This window comes from Harmonia axyridis, chromosome 3 (assembly GCF_914767665.1).
Source record: "Harmonia axyridis chromosome 3, icHarAxyr1.1, whole genome shotgun sequence".
In the NCBI taxonomy this organism is placed as follows: Eukaryota; Metazoa; Arthropoda; class Insecta; order Coleoptera; family Coccinellidae; genus Harmonia; species Harmonia axyridis.
Window position 1 is genome coordinate 15,517,571 of NC_059503.1, and position 19,643 is coordinate 15,537,213.

The 19,643-nt window shown below is 33.7% G+C and overlaps 2 protein-coding genes across 2 annotated transcripts in view; one reads left to right on the forward strand and one right to left on the reverse strand.

The window, feature by feature from the left end:
* Positions 1-16,204, forward strand: part of LOC123677205 (angiotensin-converting enzyme-like) — a 40,702-nt gene extending 24,498 nt beyond the window's left edge. The window contains exons 15-21 of the mRNA XM_045613775.1: positions 3,172-3,333; positions 4,492-4,732; positions 7,562-7,851; positions 9,048-9,217; positions 10,367-10,491; positions 15,747-15,990; positions 16,102-16,204. Of these exons, the coding sequence (XP_045469731.1) occupies positions 3,172-3,333; positions 4,492-4,732; positions 7,562-7,851; positions 9,048-9,217; positions 10,367-10,491; positions 15,747-15,990; positions 16,102-16,204 (1,335 nt within the window). The remainder of the gene's footprint in view (positions 1-3,171; positions 3,334-4,491; positions 4,733-7,561; positions 7,852-9,047; positions 9,218-10,366; positions 10,492-15,746; positions 15,991-16,101) is intronic.
* A 360-nt stretch (positions 16,205-16,564) lies between these two features.
* LOC123677023 (proline-rich protein 4-like) lies at positions 16,565-19,594 on the reverse strand. The gene is made up of 3 exons (XM_045613428.1): positions 19,448-19,594; positions 17,486-17,875; positions 16,565-17,427 (listed from the first exon to the last, which is right to left on the reverse strand). Exons 1-3 carry the CDS (start codon positions 19,457-19,459, stop codon positions 16,690-16,692), a joined length of 1,140 nt encoding a protein of 379 aa, XP_045469384.1. The 5' UTR covers positions 19,460-19,594; the 3' UTR covers positions 16,565-16,689.
* Positions 19,595-19,643: the final 49 nt, after the last annotated feature.

The window sequence follows — 19,643 nt, forward strand, 5'->3', positions numbered from 1 at the left end:
TATGATTTTCCCATTTTCCCCCATTACAGCTCGCGGTGCCTGGTTATGAACATTTTGGCTAACATATTTGATATTATTGGACATCAGATATATGAGGATTCAGTTATTATGGTCTCTCTTAAAAAAATCTCACAATATGTCGTTTCTCAGTCATGTGAATTATTCTGGCGTCATCTTGTGGCATGAAAAGATGTATGGAAGATCTTGGATTTTGTATCTCATTTCATAGCCAATGTGGAGCAGTGTATAGGAAATTATCGATGGCGGTGCCTAATATAACCAAGGAAGATCATTTCTCAATCGGGTTCTGGCCGCCGAACATCCAAATTCCATTCCAACCAGAAATGGGAGCTCCCCTTTTGATGAGCAAAAACCCCGAAAATTGCAAAAAATGCATTTTCAAAGCTCCATATCTCGAAAACTGTCCATTTTTGAGCTTTGTGGCTATGGACACTTCTGATCAGTTCATCAAGAACTACAATATATCAAAAATTCAGCAAAATTCAAGGAAAGCCATTTCCCATATAAAACGTGCGGGGTCCTTTGGACCGAGATGATTCTATTGGACTGACTGATGATGAATTCGAGGTTAATATCAATTCTCTTCGTCCTTATGGACGGCTACTGACGATAACTTTCGAACGGAATGTGCTATAGACTTGAAACTTTTCTCTTTCGATATCACGTCATTTATATTTTCATGCCATTTCGTAGACCAAGAAATTTTGACTTTCATATTCAGAATATCGTGGAAAAATTACATGATTATTAATTGCACCATTTGTAACAATTTTAATATTTAGATTATCAAAGCTTATTCAAATTTGTGAATTTTTGGAACCAGTTGATATGAAGTGAACGTATCCATATACAATACATTTCAAAGCATTTGTTCGTTCAATATTAGGTTGTTCGAATCTTTCAGGTCATTATATAAAATAGGGTGGTTTATTCCATTTTGTAATGAACTAGGAAGTATAGAAATTCATATAATGAAATAACAAAAATGTCATTTTTCTATAATATGTAATAATGATAAACCGGATGTGTATATTTTTCACGAGAGCAATTTTGTTTGTTGCTCACATCTATTATTTATATTAGTCACTGGATCAAATACCGTAAACTCTATTAGTATTTTGAGATGCAAGGTCATTGAAATAATTGCTCTCTATCTCAAATTGCATCTTTTGCATAAATTTAACTTTTCCCACTGAGTCAATGCATTATTTTCTATTTTCTTTTTCCATAATGTATTATGTGAATAATCGGCAAGTAAATTACGTCTGATGGGAAAATTATTTTACTCATGTAATTGATCGCTGGTAATACGTGTGTTTCTTTTTATTATTTCTTATTCAGTTTTGATATTGTGAAGTTATTTAGCCTTCTATTTATTCCGAATGTTTCATTAAGTGTTCGAATAGTTTAAAAGATATATTTCTTTATTCATCTATAGATGGAGAAATCTACCTATTTCGAATGTTTAATTAAGTATTCGAATAGTTTGAAAGATATATTTCTTTATTCATCTGGAGATAATAAATATATTATCTTCATCAATTATAGGTGAAGACTTAAATATGTTTGTCTTCATATACTTCCATATTCGAGTAATTCTTATCAGTTCACTTTTTCATTTTTAGTCAGAGCCCCTTATTTAAACAGTTTATTCAAACTGAAAGAATACTATACTGTGTTTGTTGCATTCAATTTCTAGGACTATTCTGCATCCCTGCATAAATCAACGTCATCAATATATTCATTATGGATTGAATACATCTTTTAATATTTCATAGATACCTACTTCAGAGAAAAAGTAAACATATTATTGATTACATAATTGCATATTCATTTGCAGAATAATATGGAACGGTAAATTCAATTAGACTTTAGCGCTTCCTTTGAATGATTGGCATGTACCCTTGAAAAATAATTTTCCTGGAATTGTTTATTTTGCGTTTTATCAAGTACCGTATTAAGTCCTTTATTTTTTCATAAAAATGATTTGGAATTATATAATTTTCCACTGGAATTGGAAATATTGTTTTATTCTCTTATTATTTCACGTATTTCTCTGCAATCAAGAGCTTAATCCCCGAATACAATACCTATTCGAAGTAATAGTTGTGACTATCAGTTCTAAGAGATTTCTTATGATAACGAAAAATGTTTCAAGTATGTTACATCTATCTAATTTTAGAATGTTTACAATTAAATTCAGGAATGATTGTTATGTAGATAAATACTTGAGGATGCTAGAAAATAATTAGTAATTACTTTATAAGGTATCCATTCACTATAGTATTCATAAGAACTAATCCATTTCTGTATTGTACGCATCGGAAAAACAATAACTATGATTTTCAATGCAAATTTTCAAGTTGCAATTATCCATCTCCGTGCTGGGGTGTGGTATCATTAGATCATTCGAATCAGTTTTTTTATTGTTTATTGCATAATTCACACTATTCAGTGCATCATTTGAATTTTTTATATGGGTGGTGTAATGATTATCGATGTGAATTATCGGTTTTCCTACTATAAATTGAATAAAATCTTAACGAGATTTAATTTAATTGTTTATAAGAAGAATTCAGCCTTGTTCAGGAAATATAATTTATGGTTACTCAATATATTTTAAATATTATTGTTATTATATCAATGTACGTTCAAATTCTACTATTTAATTTTTTCCTTCGATAATCATAAAACACAAATACAGTTCGAGTTTTATGTATGCTCGACTAAGATGTCTAAAAATGTTTTTAAGCATCTTATGCTCGACCTAGTAGCTCGACTTACTGTATTGTAGTCAAATTCAAGTCTGTGCATTTTGCACAGAAGTGTAATGTCATAGAAGTTAGCCACTAGATTTTGTTCGAATTTAAAGTTGGTATTATGATTCAATTTGTGCGCTGCATTTAGTTTATATAATAGTATATACGTATCTTCAAGAGAGATTGATATTGGTTGAAGAAAACCAGTATTTTACATAATTCCGTATATTTCGTTTCCTCAACGATTTGGACTCATGAAATAAGAATGACTAACTTCATTTTCCATATGAGCCAATGTAGGAACCTAAAATAACTGCAGCAATTCATACACCATAAATAAATTTTATTGTAGTGAAAGTTGCAGCCATTCAATGTTTCTTTCTTCTTTCAGTTGAAAGCTCAACAATATTACTCGGAATTTCAACATGGTTTGTGGGATTTGATAAATCACATGGACAATTTAGAAGGTGTTCCAGACCCTATTTTATATCGGCAACTCAAGTACTACTCTATTGTTGGACCAGCAGCACTTCCACCAGAAAAATTAGACAGGGTAAGTTTCTACCATATATGAGTGAAGTCAAATAGTAATAGGTAGGTCGATTTTTACCTCAATTTTGAGTGCGCAACTAAGTTCCCGCTGTTTTTTAATACGAGTAGATGGCTTCAGCAGTAAGTGTTGATTAAAAAGGGTTAGAATACCTGGTGTGTGTACTGATTTGATTTTGTTTTAGACTTTTTTAGATATCCACCTGTTGCTTTGGTGTTCTGCTTCACCAGAGTTCTGTAAGGTGACGCTCTTCAGAAATTTTTGAATTCTAGCTATCTGCCTGGCGACGTTTAAAAATAAAATACTGAAAAAATGAAAACCTCCGATACGCTGAAATAAAACATTTTTCTTCAGCATTTAGAGTTACTCGCCAAAACATTTCCAAGAGACACCATGCGTTGGAAATTATTCAAAAACAGGGAATTGGGTTCTTTATGAATTGAAACCAAGGGACGTTGAATATGTTGTTTTTTCGCCTGTGAACAACCTCAGCTTCATACTCCAAAAAGGAAGGGTTTTCTTTATGGCATCGTGACTGGTGGTGAAAAATGGATCTATTACAGCAACACAATTACACAAAAGAAAGAAATCATACGAAAATCATGTGTTTTTGGTGGGACCAGGTCGGTGCTATTTATCATGAGCTGTTAGAAACGAGTTAAACCATCACTGGAGAACGGTATCGACTTCAGTTCTAGACTCTAGATTATTACTTATTTTGGTCGATGACACATAGTCTGGTTGATCAACAGTTTCATTCATATAAAGACATCAAAAAATGGCTTGATTCGTGGATAGCCTCAAAAGTTGAACACTTTTAACGTAACAGTGTTAGAGGTCTACCAGAATGATGGGAAAAAGTTGTAGACAACAATGGGCAATACCTTGAATGAATCATTTGTAAACATTTTCATAAAAAAAAACAGTACGAACTTAGTTTGCTCACTTTAATCAACGAATCAAAATATTCGATAAAAACAGTTCTATATTCAAAGATGAAATTTCTGATTACGATAATTAATAATTGACACATGATTTCCCGCAATACAAGCACAGGTTTCTCCAGATTGAACTAGCGTCAGCACGAATACAAACAGACCACAGAAACAAATTAATTCGACGATAGTCGAAATAATAACTAATGAAAATTATAATTTCCAGTACAATCGGCTCATAAACGATATGCTATCTGTGTACAATAGCGCAAACATTTGTGCCTACAACGAGCCCTTCCGTTGCGGTCTGCGGCTTCAGCCGGACCTGGTGACCATCATGGCCAAAAGCCGAAATTGGGATGAGCTGCAACATGTGTGGACTGAATGGAGACGGAATACAGGTCAACTGGTCAAGGACACCTACGAACAAATGGTCCAGATTTCCAACGAAGCTGCTAAATTGAATAGTAAGCTATTTTCTATTTTTTTTCTTGAATATCGTCTAACTGAAGTAAGAGTTATAGAGATGGTAGAAATGTTAGAAGCTCTTCTATTGATCACCTAAGGGTTATTATAATATAAGTTGTAGTAAAAAGAAATCCGTTATTTTTTCAATAGTTGGTTTTTGTTATCTGTATCTCGGGTTGCATAAGTCCGATCGGGTTCCACTAGATAGAGTTGGAAATATGAGATTTCGTACTACAAACTTTTTTTACAGTTTTGTATCAGTTGACCCATTTTAGTTTGAGCGCGCGTCAAAGATGGACACTATAGCTAAGAGAAAATGCGCTATATGTTACAGTTTTTCTTCGATAAAGGCAAAAATGCAAGCTGGGCAGCTGAAAATGTAAATCGTCTGTAGGATCCAGATACTGTAAAAGCCAATCACCCTCAATTTTGGTTTTGTCGCTTCTGTTCCGGTAATTTCCATGTCAAAGATGCACCACGCACTTGAAGGCCAATTGTCGAAAATATCGATAAAATCATAGACATTGTCGAGTCCGACCGACATGTAAGCACTGTTTCGATCACCTAAGAGCTAAAGATTGCACAAAAAACCGCTTGGAACCATTTGCTGGTCTCAAGAAGAAGCTCGATGTATGAGTACCACACGAGTTAACGCAAACAAACCTCATGGACTGAATTTCCATCTGCGAATTACTGCTAAATCGCAACAAAATCGATCCATTTTTGAAGCGGTTGGTAACTGGTGATGAAGAGTGAATCATTTACGACAACGTCAAGCGAAAACGGTCGTGGCCAAGCTAGGATTGTCGGCCAGGAAGGTTTTGCTGTATGTTCGGTGCGATTTGCAAGCAATTATCAACTATGAGCTGGTCCCCTACACCAAAATTGTACTGTCATCACCATCAGTTAGACCATTGGAAGGACGCAATCACCCAGAAGCGGCAAGATAGCCAATAGAAGTGGAATTGTGTTCTATCAGGACAACGAGTTCTATAGTGACTCGCCAGAAGTTCCGGGAGTTTGGTTGGGAGCTTCTTTTGCATCCACCTTATAGTCCGGACCTGGCACCAAGTGATTACCATGTGTTCCTGTCCATGGCGAACAATTTTGCTGGTGAAAAATTCGCTTCAACAGAGACTTGTGACTTCTATGAGAGACTCAAAACAACTCCAGGTCACAAATAACTTTGATGACGCACAGAAGCTCTGGGAGCTCGGATGGGAAATTCTTATGCATTCACCCTATAGTCCGGACCAAGTGACTACCACCTATTTTATGACCAACACGCTTAGTTGCTGTGAAAATTGTTTTTTGTCAATATGTACATGGGCTTGTACAAGAGGGTTATAATAAAGTTCGATTCTCGTAAGCAATAAGTTATCGAACAGAATATCGCATATTTGACTGAATTCGAATGATTGTAAAACCCTTCATTAAGCATTGAAATAAAGCGAAAACACGAAATTACTTTTCCCCAATACAATATATCTACATTTTCTGTCTTCTCAGTATTTCATAGAAGTTGAAATCTTATTTACATCCTCTTATGGAAGTAATGCCCCAACAGTTGTCAACTCTGGGCTTTTATAGCCGTATTCTAGTCGGTTTTTCACTTAACGATTCGCCTACAACTCCGGTAGGCATCTGCAAGGGTTTCTCGGTCTAAGATCAAAATTGACTCCACATAATGTAACAACTCATCAGCAATGTCAAGTGTCGAAATCTAATTCACAGCGATCTCGAAAGTATTACCATATAGTATTCTTCAGCACTGTCAACATTGAATTGGAATGTTAGTTTCGATTTGAATTCATTGCATTTGCAATTCGTGCAACCTATCCAGGAAGTTGAAATATGCGACATTTCCTTTCCTTACAAACACCGAGCAAGTATTTGGAAACTTGGAATGAAGTCTTAAGCGGATCATCCACGGTACGTTTTCCAATTATATTATATACCTTCAATTTAAATCGAGATCCTACAGTAGTGCAACAACATTTTAGTTATTCATTCATTAGTTCCATATCCTCCAATAACTATAAAAACTGCAGTAATTGTTTTCCAAATGGCAGAATAGGAGGAAGGAACTCTAGTTTTTATCATTTAAAGTATTTTGTAAAGGATAGAGTTTGAAGTATTTGGTTAGTAATGCAGAGTTTCGATAATATTACGTTAAAAATGGGTCAACAAAATTTCAAGAGGAAGAGGAACATTAAACATTGATTAAAAAATATTTTCTGAATACAGAAAATTTCCAATGAATTAACTGATATCTATTGAGGCTGCCTAAGGCTCTACTAATCAATATATGGAAAATAATTCGATATTTGATGACCTATTGTTGTTCAACTAATTTATTTAGGAGACCTCTCTAACATTAAACTACAAACAGAATCGCTGTTTATATCTCATTTTACGATTATGTCAAAATCCATATCTGAAGTAAAAGTATTGTTCTCCATTTCTCTTCCATTAAACAGATGTTATATTCGAAGATAATAAGTCTGTCGAGTTGAATGAGCCAAATGTTAACTTTCATTGAGCTAAACGATAATATTCCCTTTTCAATAATAATTCTGTTCTTTCGTTCTGAATCGAATTTTATTCAAATGGGAATTGTCAATTATTCAGACGTATCTTTTGAAAATACTGTGTACAGTTCCTCTAGGATAACGTTTCACAGTACTCACATACCGAATACTTTTCTTTGAAAACATTTATAATCTCTAATGATTAGATGAAAAGAAATTTTTTCACTCCTTTGCTTTTTTAATTAATCCAAAATCTCTGGATGTTTCATATTTTATTGTAAACAAACCTATTCACAGATTTCAGTGATACTGCAGATTATTGGAATTTTCCATTTGAGTCACCCAATCTTCATCAAGAACTAGAGGATGTTTGGCAAGAAGTGAAACCATTGTATGAGCAACTTCATACATATGTGAGGAGACGTTTGAGGGAGTACTATGGTCCTGAAAAGATCAGTCGACAAGCCCCACTTCCAGCTCATATTCTTGGAAACATGTGGGCTCAATCTTGGGTGAATATTATGGATATCACAGAGCCATACCCTGGACAAAAGTTTCTGGATGTAACGCCAGAAATGATAAAACAGGTAAATGCTTGCTAGGTCATCTTTTCTAAGAAAACCAATTATCCCATAGTAGGTCTTACCAATGAAATGACGTCATGAAATATTTTCCAGCATTTTTGTCAAAATTTGGATTTTTTACTAGTTTTAGCATACATTTAACGTCAACAATTGGATGTCAAAATATTCTCCTGCTTTGATATTTTGACTTTTGTGTTTGAAAAACTGTGAATTTGCATGGTATTGCATACTGTTATATTATTTCAGTTACCAAATCAATTTCGACAAAATGGAATGAAAACGTCCAATTTCAAAGACTAATTTGCAACTTCAAATTTTGCAAGTTCTTCTCAGATATTTGTATTCAAAAGAAAAGACAAACTGCGTTAATGTGGTTGGATAACAAATTTTCCTTTCATTACATTTATATTTTGATACATATCACTACCGAGAAGAAATAGCAATTAGAAGTTGAACCTAAATTTTTTGAATTGAAATTATTTAATTTAATTGAATCTTATGGTGGATGCGAGGGCCTTGATGGTACAACACCTGAAATTGTTCGATATGGTAATGGGTTGAAATCTGTTGAGATATATAATGACGAAATGATAAGGCTTTATTCGATGAATGAGTGCTCCAAAAAATTTCCCTGTATTAACAAAATAAACAAACTGAATTCCTGGTTCCTCCAGAAGAATGAAACAATATTTTTTTCGATAATTTGCAGAATCGGTTATCGGATATTAAAGTTCATTCGATAAATTCACAAAAAAATGCAAAGAAAAGAAAACTTCGATGAATCTTTCCAAGTATACCTACATGAAGTTTTATTAAACTTCAGCACTGAGAGATTTAATATTTGTCTTGATATGAGTGAGAATATGATATATCTTCTCATAGGCGTTCTTATGGATATCAGTTCAAATTGAGAATATAGACTTAACGTAGAAGAAAAACATATCTCTGAAGTTATAGAATATCTCGCCTTCAAAATTCAACACTTATTTCCCTGGTATAATACAAGATGGAAATCGATTTATTCTCCTTGGAAATGTGAATCTAGTTGAAGAACTGAGTTCTCAGTCAGTAAAAAGAAAAGCTCGATGTTTCTGAGTGTTAGGATTCTTTTTTCAACGATTTAACTATTCAATAATCAATATGATTATTATTATTTATGGTATCAATTCCTCTTTTAATTTCTACATCTTTATTTCTAGGGATATGGTCCACTCGATATCTTCAGATTGGCCGAAGATTTCTTCGTTTCTATGAATATGACGCCCTTACCTTTGGACTTCTGGTCGGGATCAGTTCTGCAAGAGCCTCTGGATAGAGTTGTTCTTTGTCAACCATCAGCTTGGGATTTTTGTAACAGGAGAGATTACAGGTAATTGAATTTGCCAATGCATGATTGAACCACTGACATATGAGATCGATTTCAAATGGTTTATGGCTTCCTTTTTTCGAAACTATGCTTCGTTTTTAAGTAGTAGGCTATCAAATTATTCAAAAACCTTTCGGTTGATTTTGATAAGTGCTTATTCGTGATATAGAATGAATCATTCAAGTTGAATCTCATATAGTAACCTGATCAAGTATTATTATATTTGATTCGAAAACATATCAGTATTCTTGTAAAATACCAATAAAATAATTTTTTTTTGTGTATTCAACCTGGATATTTCAACAGACATATATTCATATCTTCACATTTATCTAGAGCCTCTAGCTCTATTTAACTTGCCACTGATAACTTAACTAGAGTACCTCAGGGTCAACAGCCACAGCGTACACTAGACCTCAAACTTTTTCTTTATTAGTTCTTTGTTAACCTAGAACTGAATAAAAACATTAATTAATTGATGTCGCCATTTATGTCTGATAGAATCGTGTATACGAATAATTTCATACATACCCTCATAGAAAAGACAAACTTGTTTTAACAACCCCAAGAGTTTCAACCTTATGATTCTCCATGTTTAGGATTTTCTGAAGAAATGAACTGTATTGAGCTTGATAGTCAAAAAGGTGATTATATTGCTGATTCATTTTTGAGAAAGGAAATGGATAGGTACCTAATGGAATATTTTCCGTAAATCACTCAATTGGCTTTTCGTTCTGAATTTGACAATATTCGCTGTTCATTAATTAAATTTCATAATATATTCACGTTTCCTCAGGATCTCAATTCTAAAAACACTCATAAATCTTTGAGACGAAATCTACTGAATTTCATATAGGAGTTGTTCATTTAAAATGCCATTCCCCTACAACCATACTCATGCATTTTTAACACCCCACCAGGAAAATGAATTATCAGGATCTACATATGTGTGCTTAAGCGAAATTAATGGTGTTATCAGGAAAAACTGTTAATACATATCACAAACATGAATATCATTCCAGTCCAACCTAATTCCCTACAACCCCTTGACTTCCGGCATAATTGGATTTTTAACTAACTGTCGGATAACCCTGTGAAAAAAATGAACATTGGCATTCCCTGACCAACATCATAAAATTATTCTCTTTGCAGGATAAAAATGTGTACTCGGGTGAACATGAAGGACCTTATCACTGCGCACCATGAGCTGGCTCATGTACATTATTTCATGCAGTACAAAGATTTGCCGAAAGTCTTCAGGGATGGAGCTAATCCAGGTCAGTACATGAAAATTATTTTTTAGGGATATGGGTATTTTTGACAATAAAAAATTGGGGCAAGCACTGACTTGGCGTCAGGAGACTTAAAGCGCTAATTCATTCATGCGCCGTGGATACCACTGAACTGTATACAAGGTTAGTCAAAAATGTGTAGGTACCGAGCTTTCTGGGTGTTATAGTACATTGAAAAATAAGTATAGTTTGATGAAAAAACTTATGGCCCAAAATGTATATTAAGGGAGATATATCCTTCAAAAGTTAATAAAATAAAAAAATTTTCTGCATAACTTCTAAAGGGTGAATGCCACCAGATTGAAATTTCTTGCATGAATGTTGTTGTTAACATACTTTTTTATTACACTTCTGATATTGTTATGAAGGGTGTTTTTAAAGGGTGAGTTGTGATTTTTTTGGGATAATTTCTATGGTTATCGATGAATCTCGCGATAATGAATCTGCTGACATCATGTTACTCCAAAACTCAAATATCTCGAAAACGGTTCAATTTTTGGTATTTGGATGAGAATACCTTTCTCATGAAATTTTCTTCGCTCCATCAAATGGTTCTATATTTTTACAAAAACGAATCGAACGAAAGAAGTTGTCCCGAAAAAAATCATGACTCACCTTCTAAAAAACACCCTTTATAACAACATCAGAAATGTAGAAGTGTCGCATTCACTGTTTATAAAATATGCGGAGAATTTTTTTGAATTTTATCAACTTTGAAACATTCATTTTGGGCCATTAACTTATTCATCAAACTACTTCTTTTCCAATGTACTATCACCTCCAGAAAGCTCGGCATACAATTTTGACTCACTCTGTATACAGCGTGTTCTTAAACTGGATGTACAAACGAAAATGCCAGATATCTCGGACCAATTAAAGAAAAAAAAAAGCCCATAAATATGAGTCCGCAAACGCTTCATTTTCGAGATACTGAGTTTTTTTTTTATAGCACCTTCCCTTCACAAGATATTTACTTAAATTTGGTTAAAAATATTCCAATTTAAAGTTTTCAACATGTGATATGCTAATTTCGAATCTGATGAGTATTATTTTTTCTGGGAAAGTTTCTTTCTTCCAGAATTTTTTTTGGTGAACCACTGGTAGTTTGGAAAAATGTAAAAATAAACTTTGGTCCAGTACTACACTTTTTGGATTCTTGTAGTTTTGTCGTGAATGATACCGATTTCGAGAAAAAATTTCAAGCAAGTTACTAGTAATCCTCGTGTAAATCCAAATTAATTTAAAGATCCAGTTAGCAAACTGTGATAAATAAATTAATTATAAGGTTTGGTACTAATTTACCAAATCTGTTGCGAAAATTAAGAAAGATTCGTGAATATATCTAGATGAGGGATTCAGACGATACGATCATCTCAATATTTGACATAAATATTCTAGTGGTTATTTTACGAATTTAAATGCAACTTAGCCACATCTTTTGGTTAGAGAATATTTGATATTTCTTTTCGATACTTTGCTTGAATTTTCGATGGTTGCCATTTTTTTTTAAATAATTGTTGTTATGAACTAATTATGTGCATCCAATATTTTTAATTGTTTAAGAATAAATTCAGAATATCAATTCTATTAAGCGTAAGTTGAGGGGAAAATTTTCATGAATTATTCTAGGAATGAAAAAGTATTGAAAATCAAAAATTGCAAAATCTGTAGCGAAGTTATTTCTATCTGTAATAATATATGTACTACAGTCTCTAGAAACAATAAGAAATATTCAATGAAAAGAAAATGCAATTTTCCCCCATATTCTACCCAAATTAATGTAAAATTATTTAGGAGAATGCAATGAGGAAAAATTGGCAATCAGTTTTATATTATAGGAATCAGTGAATGTGAAGAGCTGATAAAAACATAAGTACCTACATTGCTCGAGTTTCTTTCATGTCTAATAAAACCGATAACTTTCACCAGCAATTAATTTGAAGATGTAGGCGATGTGTGAACTGAACTGAGATTCAAAATCGGTAACCGTAACGATATTGCATAAATTTATGAAGAATTAGTTGAAATTCATTCCGAACTCCAACTGAAAGCAAATTAAAAACTATCCGAAGCTTCCATGGGTATCAATGTAATACAACTTCTAGATTAATCAATCATACATTATGAAAATCTAGGTCACGAAGATTGGACGTTGATTAAAAATGTATATTTTCCTAAGAAAAGTTATTATTTTTTTAAAGTAATCTGAGAAACTGTCAAGAAAACGTTTCCTCGTCTTTCGCTGCTAAAAAGTCTGCTCTCCACAGTATTTTTTTCTGTTAATTTTACGCATGCACCATACATTTCATAAACTCATTTGTAGGGAGCTGAAATGCGAAATATTCACATCAAGTTTGGTCAAGTATAATGCGAGATATTAAAATAATAAGTATTGGATTTGTGCAATCTTAACTATATCTGGAAGAGTTGAATTCTGTATGGGACCATCTACTGTCCAAACTGAACATCCGGGCTACATTTCATCAATATCAGATAATAATTGTAGAAAAAGAAGAAGAAGGCTGTTACAAGTATTTGCGGACACACAGACTGAAAAACAGACGCAACAACAAAGTTGATCCGTATGATATAGACTTCATTTTGTAAGCAGATTCTCAATACTTTATCTACCTTCGGGAACAAAATATTTGTTGTCATAAAATCAACAGAACCAATTGAAATAATCTATGGACATATGAATATGATGTTGTCAGTTTATTTTTTTTTTGCGTTGACCAATTTAGTTTCTATTAACGAAAATTTTTGAAATTATAAAAACATATAATTATAAGAATCGGAAATTTCATAAAAATTAACCAAACAATTATAATCTGAGTATTGAGGTGATGAATGTTCAATAAGAAAATCATTGTGGAGGCTTATTAATTTCTGTGTATGCTTTCAGAATTGAATCATCTTCATCAATGTGTGAAAATCAATTGAATTTTAAAGTCATCAAAATTTTTGATTTGATTTCCATTTAAGATATTCCTCTTGAACAAATAGCTTGTGAATTCAAGTGAAACGGAAAAGAGAAAATTCTTCAAGTGCTTATCAAATGCATACGTGTATTTACCTGAAGAAAGTCATTTCTTATTCTCAACATTTACCTTAGAACGTGATAATCTGGATTAGTTCTATACTATTTTCCACGGTATTTAAATAATTATATGTTATTCTATGTCGCTTTCGTCACAATGAACGCGAAATATTCTGATTATACCTAATTCTTCGGAATATCTCTGAATATCCCCATAAATCTCAATATTGGAAATTGATTTATTCCTGTGATGCCAAGTCACTGACTTTTTGTGTTATGATTTCTTGAAAAAAAATTACTTTGGTTTTCGATAAATAATCGATCAATTAGCGCAGTAGGAACATAAAAATTGATAATTTGGTCATATTTTTCTCAATAATACAGGTTTTCCAATGAGACTTTTCATTTCGAATAGTCCACTAGCTGGCAGCTGTCACTTTTGAAGCTGTCTTCGTTTCACACTCCACAAGCAAAAACTACGTCAATACTAAAAACGAAACGCTATACGCTTCAACAATGCATTGAAATTGTTAATATTCATTACAAAATGGTGAAAATATTGCAATCTCGGTTCGAAAAACTAAAGCAATTTTGTGTCGTCGTGGAGCACCTTAAGAGCTGGCAATATGGAAACTGGTAGAATAATTTGAGCTGTTAGGACAAGTAATTGTTGTGAAGAACAGAAACCGTGTGCGTCGCTCAAGAACAATCGAGAATATTGCTTCTAAAGCCAGTAGTGTTGACGAAAACACTTAATAATGTTTCATGGTCGGAATTGCAAGATTGATGTGGACGATGTTTAATCTCGATAAAAGATTGCCACGTGTCATACAAGCAACGAAAAAAAAGCGATTTTGCAAAAAAAGGCCCCTAGCCGTGCTATTTCTAGATGTGATCACAAAAGGCCAACGAGATCTTCGGATTTAACACCTCTAGACCTTTTTTTTCGAGGCAAAGTGGACGATAAACTCTATGCTAATGCTCTACAATCGATTCCAGACCTCGAATATGGTATTAATGAAGTTATCGTGGACATACAACCGTAAATGTGAGAATTAATCATAAAAAATTTCATGAAAAGGATATGGGGCTGTACCAGTAGCCTTGGAGCACATTTGGCTGATAGTGTTTTTCATTATACCTTCCTCTTTAAAATGAAATAAACATTCATTGATTTCTCTTAGAAGGTATTTTATTTTTTAATATCAAATTTGGAAAACCCTTTACGTCGAAGACCATATTGCGTTGGTCAATTTCAACTGTTTAATGGTCTGAAGTCTCAACGATATCCTGACTGAAAGTTGGTAATATTATTCCATTTTTACACAGGAGTTTAATTCTACTTCAAAGGCTTTCAGAGTTCAAATTTCTAAAATGCATCGTAGAAAGGAAATTATTTTATGACTTAATGATAATAACAAGTACCAAGTACATTCACCACCCACTATAATTGTTGTTGACCAGTCACTTCAGAGTTTATGTCTTGAACAAATCACGTTCAGGTTAGAAGTCATTTGTGGAATATTAATTGACTATTAAATGGAAGTAGCGTAGATAGAGTATCGGTCCACTTTTAATTGAAATAAAATCTTCCGCGTTTCAAAGTTATGCAATAATAGGGTGACCATTTACATTGTATGTAGTTTATATTGGACAAAAAGGTGAAAGATAAATTGGATTGATAATTTCCAATTCCAAAATCAAATATTTACTCTTCGATTTAACGATCCAGCTATTATTCTATTATTCTTTTGAGAAGAATTGAAACAAATCAAAACAACATACTTTCTCATCTTCTAAGAATAAAGAGCTCAACATCGTTATAACTGAATCATTTCACTTTCAATCAACTCCAACATCCCTTTTTTGGTTTTGGTTTGATTGGAAGCACCAATGTCCAAGCTTGTTAAGTAGATATAAGTCTAATTCGAGTTGCATCATCAGTTGCAATGTGTTTTATAAAATCCTTCCTTGTTCGATCGTTTCATCTATTGTGAAATTCGCAAAACAGACTTGAGATGAACTGAAAAAATGGTGCACAGTAACCAACATGAATAGAAGATGATAATAATAATAATGTTTATGATTTTTGAACTCCTCGTGAGTATAAACTATAGAGGATAGTTGTGCCATCAATCGCTACGTAGTAATATTCGGAATCTCTGATTGTAGATATATCACAATTTATCATTTTTTTCAGCTTTCCATGAAGCTATAGGAGAAGCAATTGGATTATCGGTAGGAACTCCACGTCATCTCCAAAGTTTGGGTCTCGTACAAACTTCCGTGGAGAATTTGGAAGTAGATATCAACTTCCTATATGCGATGGCTTTGGATAAACTTCCCTTCCTACCCTTCGCCTATATCATGGATAAATGGCGATACGAAATTTTCAGGAAAGAAAGACTAAAGGATCAATACAACTGCAATTTTTGGAGACTCAGGTAAATTCAACTCTCCTTCGAATTTCGAAGTGAAATTAAATTAATTTCCTAATATATATTTTTGGATGCATGAGAAATTATACATAGAATTAAATAAGTATTTATTTACAGTGAGGAGTATATGGGAATCAAACCACCAGTTTTGAGGTCTGAAATGGATTTTGATCCAGGATCCAAGTACCATATTCCAGCCAATATTCCATATCTAAGGTGAGTCTCTTTCTTTCAATAATGATATAAAATGGTAAAACTGATCGAGTCAGTTTAAAACCAGAATAATCAGATATCTTGATATCTTGAATAGAGATTGAGAGAAACAGAAATATCCATCAGGAAAATTTCTCTCAAAAAATTACTTGTATTTCAAAAAATTTTATAGCAATAACATCAAATATGAAAATATATCAACTTTCATCTGAAGTCAGCACGAAATATCGTTTGAATTCTGCATATATTTGGCTTAGATTACTAATAACTGCAGTAAGAAAGTTTTTTGATTCTCGTAACTTATTGGCAACTGCGGCTGCAATGACCCCAAAGTTCTGTTGGTGGAGTGTTAAAATGAAACCAGAGATCGCTATAAAAATAGTGTTTTATTTACATAGTACATATAACAAAGATCACATTGAGAAAACAGACAAAAATAATATAATACTGACAAAGGGTAAGGTACGATCAAACAATAAGTTAGCGTAGTCTTTAATGGTAATCATGGTGTTGCTCTTCACCACCGCTGTAGTCACCACCGCTGTAGTCACCACCATTGCCGTGGCTACCGTACTCTTCTTGTCCACTGCTGTATTCAGCGTGTCCACCGCCATAAGAACCGTATTCTTCTTTGACTGGTACTGGAACTGGTTTCTCAACTACATAAGGTACCTTCTTGTAAACTGTCACTGGAACAGGGTTGAAAATTGGGATTTTGACTGGGTAGGGAACTGGTTTCTCTACTGGTACATGGACGTTCTTCTCTACTGGGTATGGTGCAGGTACAGGCACTTTTACTGGATAAGGATGGGGCTTCTCAACAGTATATGGAACTGGCCTTTCTACAGCAACCTTGACTGGATAAGGTACAGGCTTATGAACTGGGTATGGAATTTTCTTTTCTACGTGGTATGGAACAGGTTTAGGGATATGAACTGGATAAGGCTTGTCAACATGTACTTTCACTGGGTATGGAACGATCTTTTCGACTGGGTATGGTTTGGCAACATGTACTGGTACTTTGACTGGGTAGTAAACTTTCTTTTCTACAGGGTATGGAGCTGGTACATGGACTTTGTAGGGTACGTGAACAGTTTTTTCAACAGGGTAGGGTTGGGGTACGAGTACTTTTACTGGGTATGGTTTGTCAACGTGAACTTTGACGGGTACATGTACTTGCTTTTCAACTGGATAAGGTTTGTGAATTGGGACGGAAACATGAACTGGCACCTGGAAATAAAGCATTTATATAGTACTATTTCTTCTGCTGGATATGGAGATTAATTACCTTGTATGGAACATGTATTTCCTTTTCGACTGGGTAGGGTTGGGGCACATGAACCTTGACTGGATAATGTACCTTCTTCTCGACTGGAACATGGACTTGTTTCTCAACTGGATAGGGTGCAGGTACATTCTTCACGATGGTAACAACTTTCTGATGGTGTTCATGTCCACCGCCGTAGTCTTGACCGCCAAAATCATGTCCTCCGAAATCATGTCCACCGAAATCATGTCCTCCGAAGTCATGACCACCACCGCCATAACCGAGCTCAAGACCACGTTTTTCTGGTTGTTTCTTTGAGTCATCGGCCTCTGCGGTTTTGGTGTCTGTTACCTTTGATTCCTTTTCGTCTGCGCTGGCCAAAACGAGGAGCGCGCACAGCGCCACGGGAATCTAAAGAGACGAATATGGTCAGTAAAAATTAGATTTAATTCTCAGAGTGTGATAATTAGTACCCATGTCAATAATACAATTATTATATTTCTAATGAGATTTGGAAATTTAATGATCTTAGGATTTGGTGAAAAATTTAAATAGTGTATTTGTCTTCGCTAGAGACTTTCTTCAATAAGTTTACTCCAGATAGTCCAGGCAATGATTTTTATGAGGAAAAAAAGAACGAGCAATATGAATTCTTGAATTGAAATGAAGAGATTGAATTATTTAAACCTGTGTCCGTGTCTTTCATACCCAATTAATATCATTTTGAATGGTTTTAGGGCTTTCAAATTATGTTTGATAGTTGAATGGATGAAATTGGCTCTTTTTCCATAATTTCACTCCAGAAAAATGTAATCAGAAATCAATTGGATCCAAGGCTTTTATAGCTCGGAGTGTGAAGTCTTTGAATTATCGAAAATTATGGGAGGTTACAGAAGATTATAACATATGAAATTTGCATTGTATTGACGCTCCCGAAAAAAATATCCTGCATTTTGAAATCCTGAAATTTATCAAAAGAAGATCGCATATTCGTAAGCATTTGATAATTGAAACAATAGCAATTTGAGTTATTTTGTCCAACGAGTTACAATTATTTTTGATGAATTATTACCGAAATTTATTTCCCAGGGACAAAAAATACTATTTAATTTCATAGTGAAACCCGAATGACAGTTTTGATTCTCTAGAATTTAATTTGGATTGGTTGAAATTGAATAAAAAATCTTTTGCTTCTGCGCTTTTTAGAACATTTTTCCTGTGAGAATAGTAGCTAAAAATATGAATTGAGAAAACTAATTTTATGTATGTTACCGAAGCGCATTGATACATTGACTAAAAAATCACCATCTATTCCTCAAATGCGTTCAAAAAATTTTTTGATGAGAAATTAGTTGTTTATTTGAGTGTATCATTTTGGAAAGCATGAACTTTGGGAGGAATATAATGAATTTAGATGAATAACATCTATCTATCTATCTATCTTTTCAAAATACAAAAAAAGCATTTTGGGCCACTTGTTTCCCGTATATATTCGAGTCGGTTCCTGAATATACGTTTCAAATAATTTTGTTTTTATGATTATTTTTTGTGCTAAGTTTCTTCGATCGAAAGCGAAGCAATAAATTTGAATAAATACTACCTTTCCTGTATTTCTTAATCAATTTCCACCACTTTCTCAAAAGTATAATATTAATTCAGAAATATTTTCGATAATATTTCAGAAGAAAAAGCTCATTTGATCTGGATAATTTCTTTAAACTTTGGTAAAATTTCCGAAATTCAGGAAGTAGCCTCATTCCGATAAGAACACAATATTGGAAATCCACCATGTTGCCACATTTCCACCGATTTCCTCACGATACGAGCAGCGAACAAAGAACACGGAAACGCATAGAACAGGAAACAGCTGATACCAGGTAATTTATTCCTAAAGAAACGCCACTTTGCAATTAATCACTATCCACGTAGGATTTCACTTTTCACATATACGGGTACCAGATGACGCTCTGCCACACTACTTACCAATAACTTCATGACTAGTCGGGTTATGACTCCCAAACTGAAACTGATGCTTTTCCGATGTTCGCAGATCTTTTTATAATACCATAGGTACTTTCGCTCAGTGGGGGCTCCGATGAGCTCCTCCGTGCACAAAAGCACCCTCTCCCCCCTCCCCAACCGAAAGTAAGTAGTAGCGAACGCATCCGTAAATTAATTA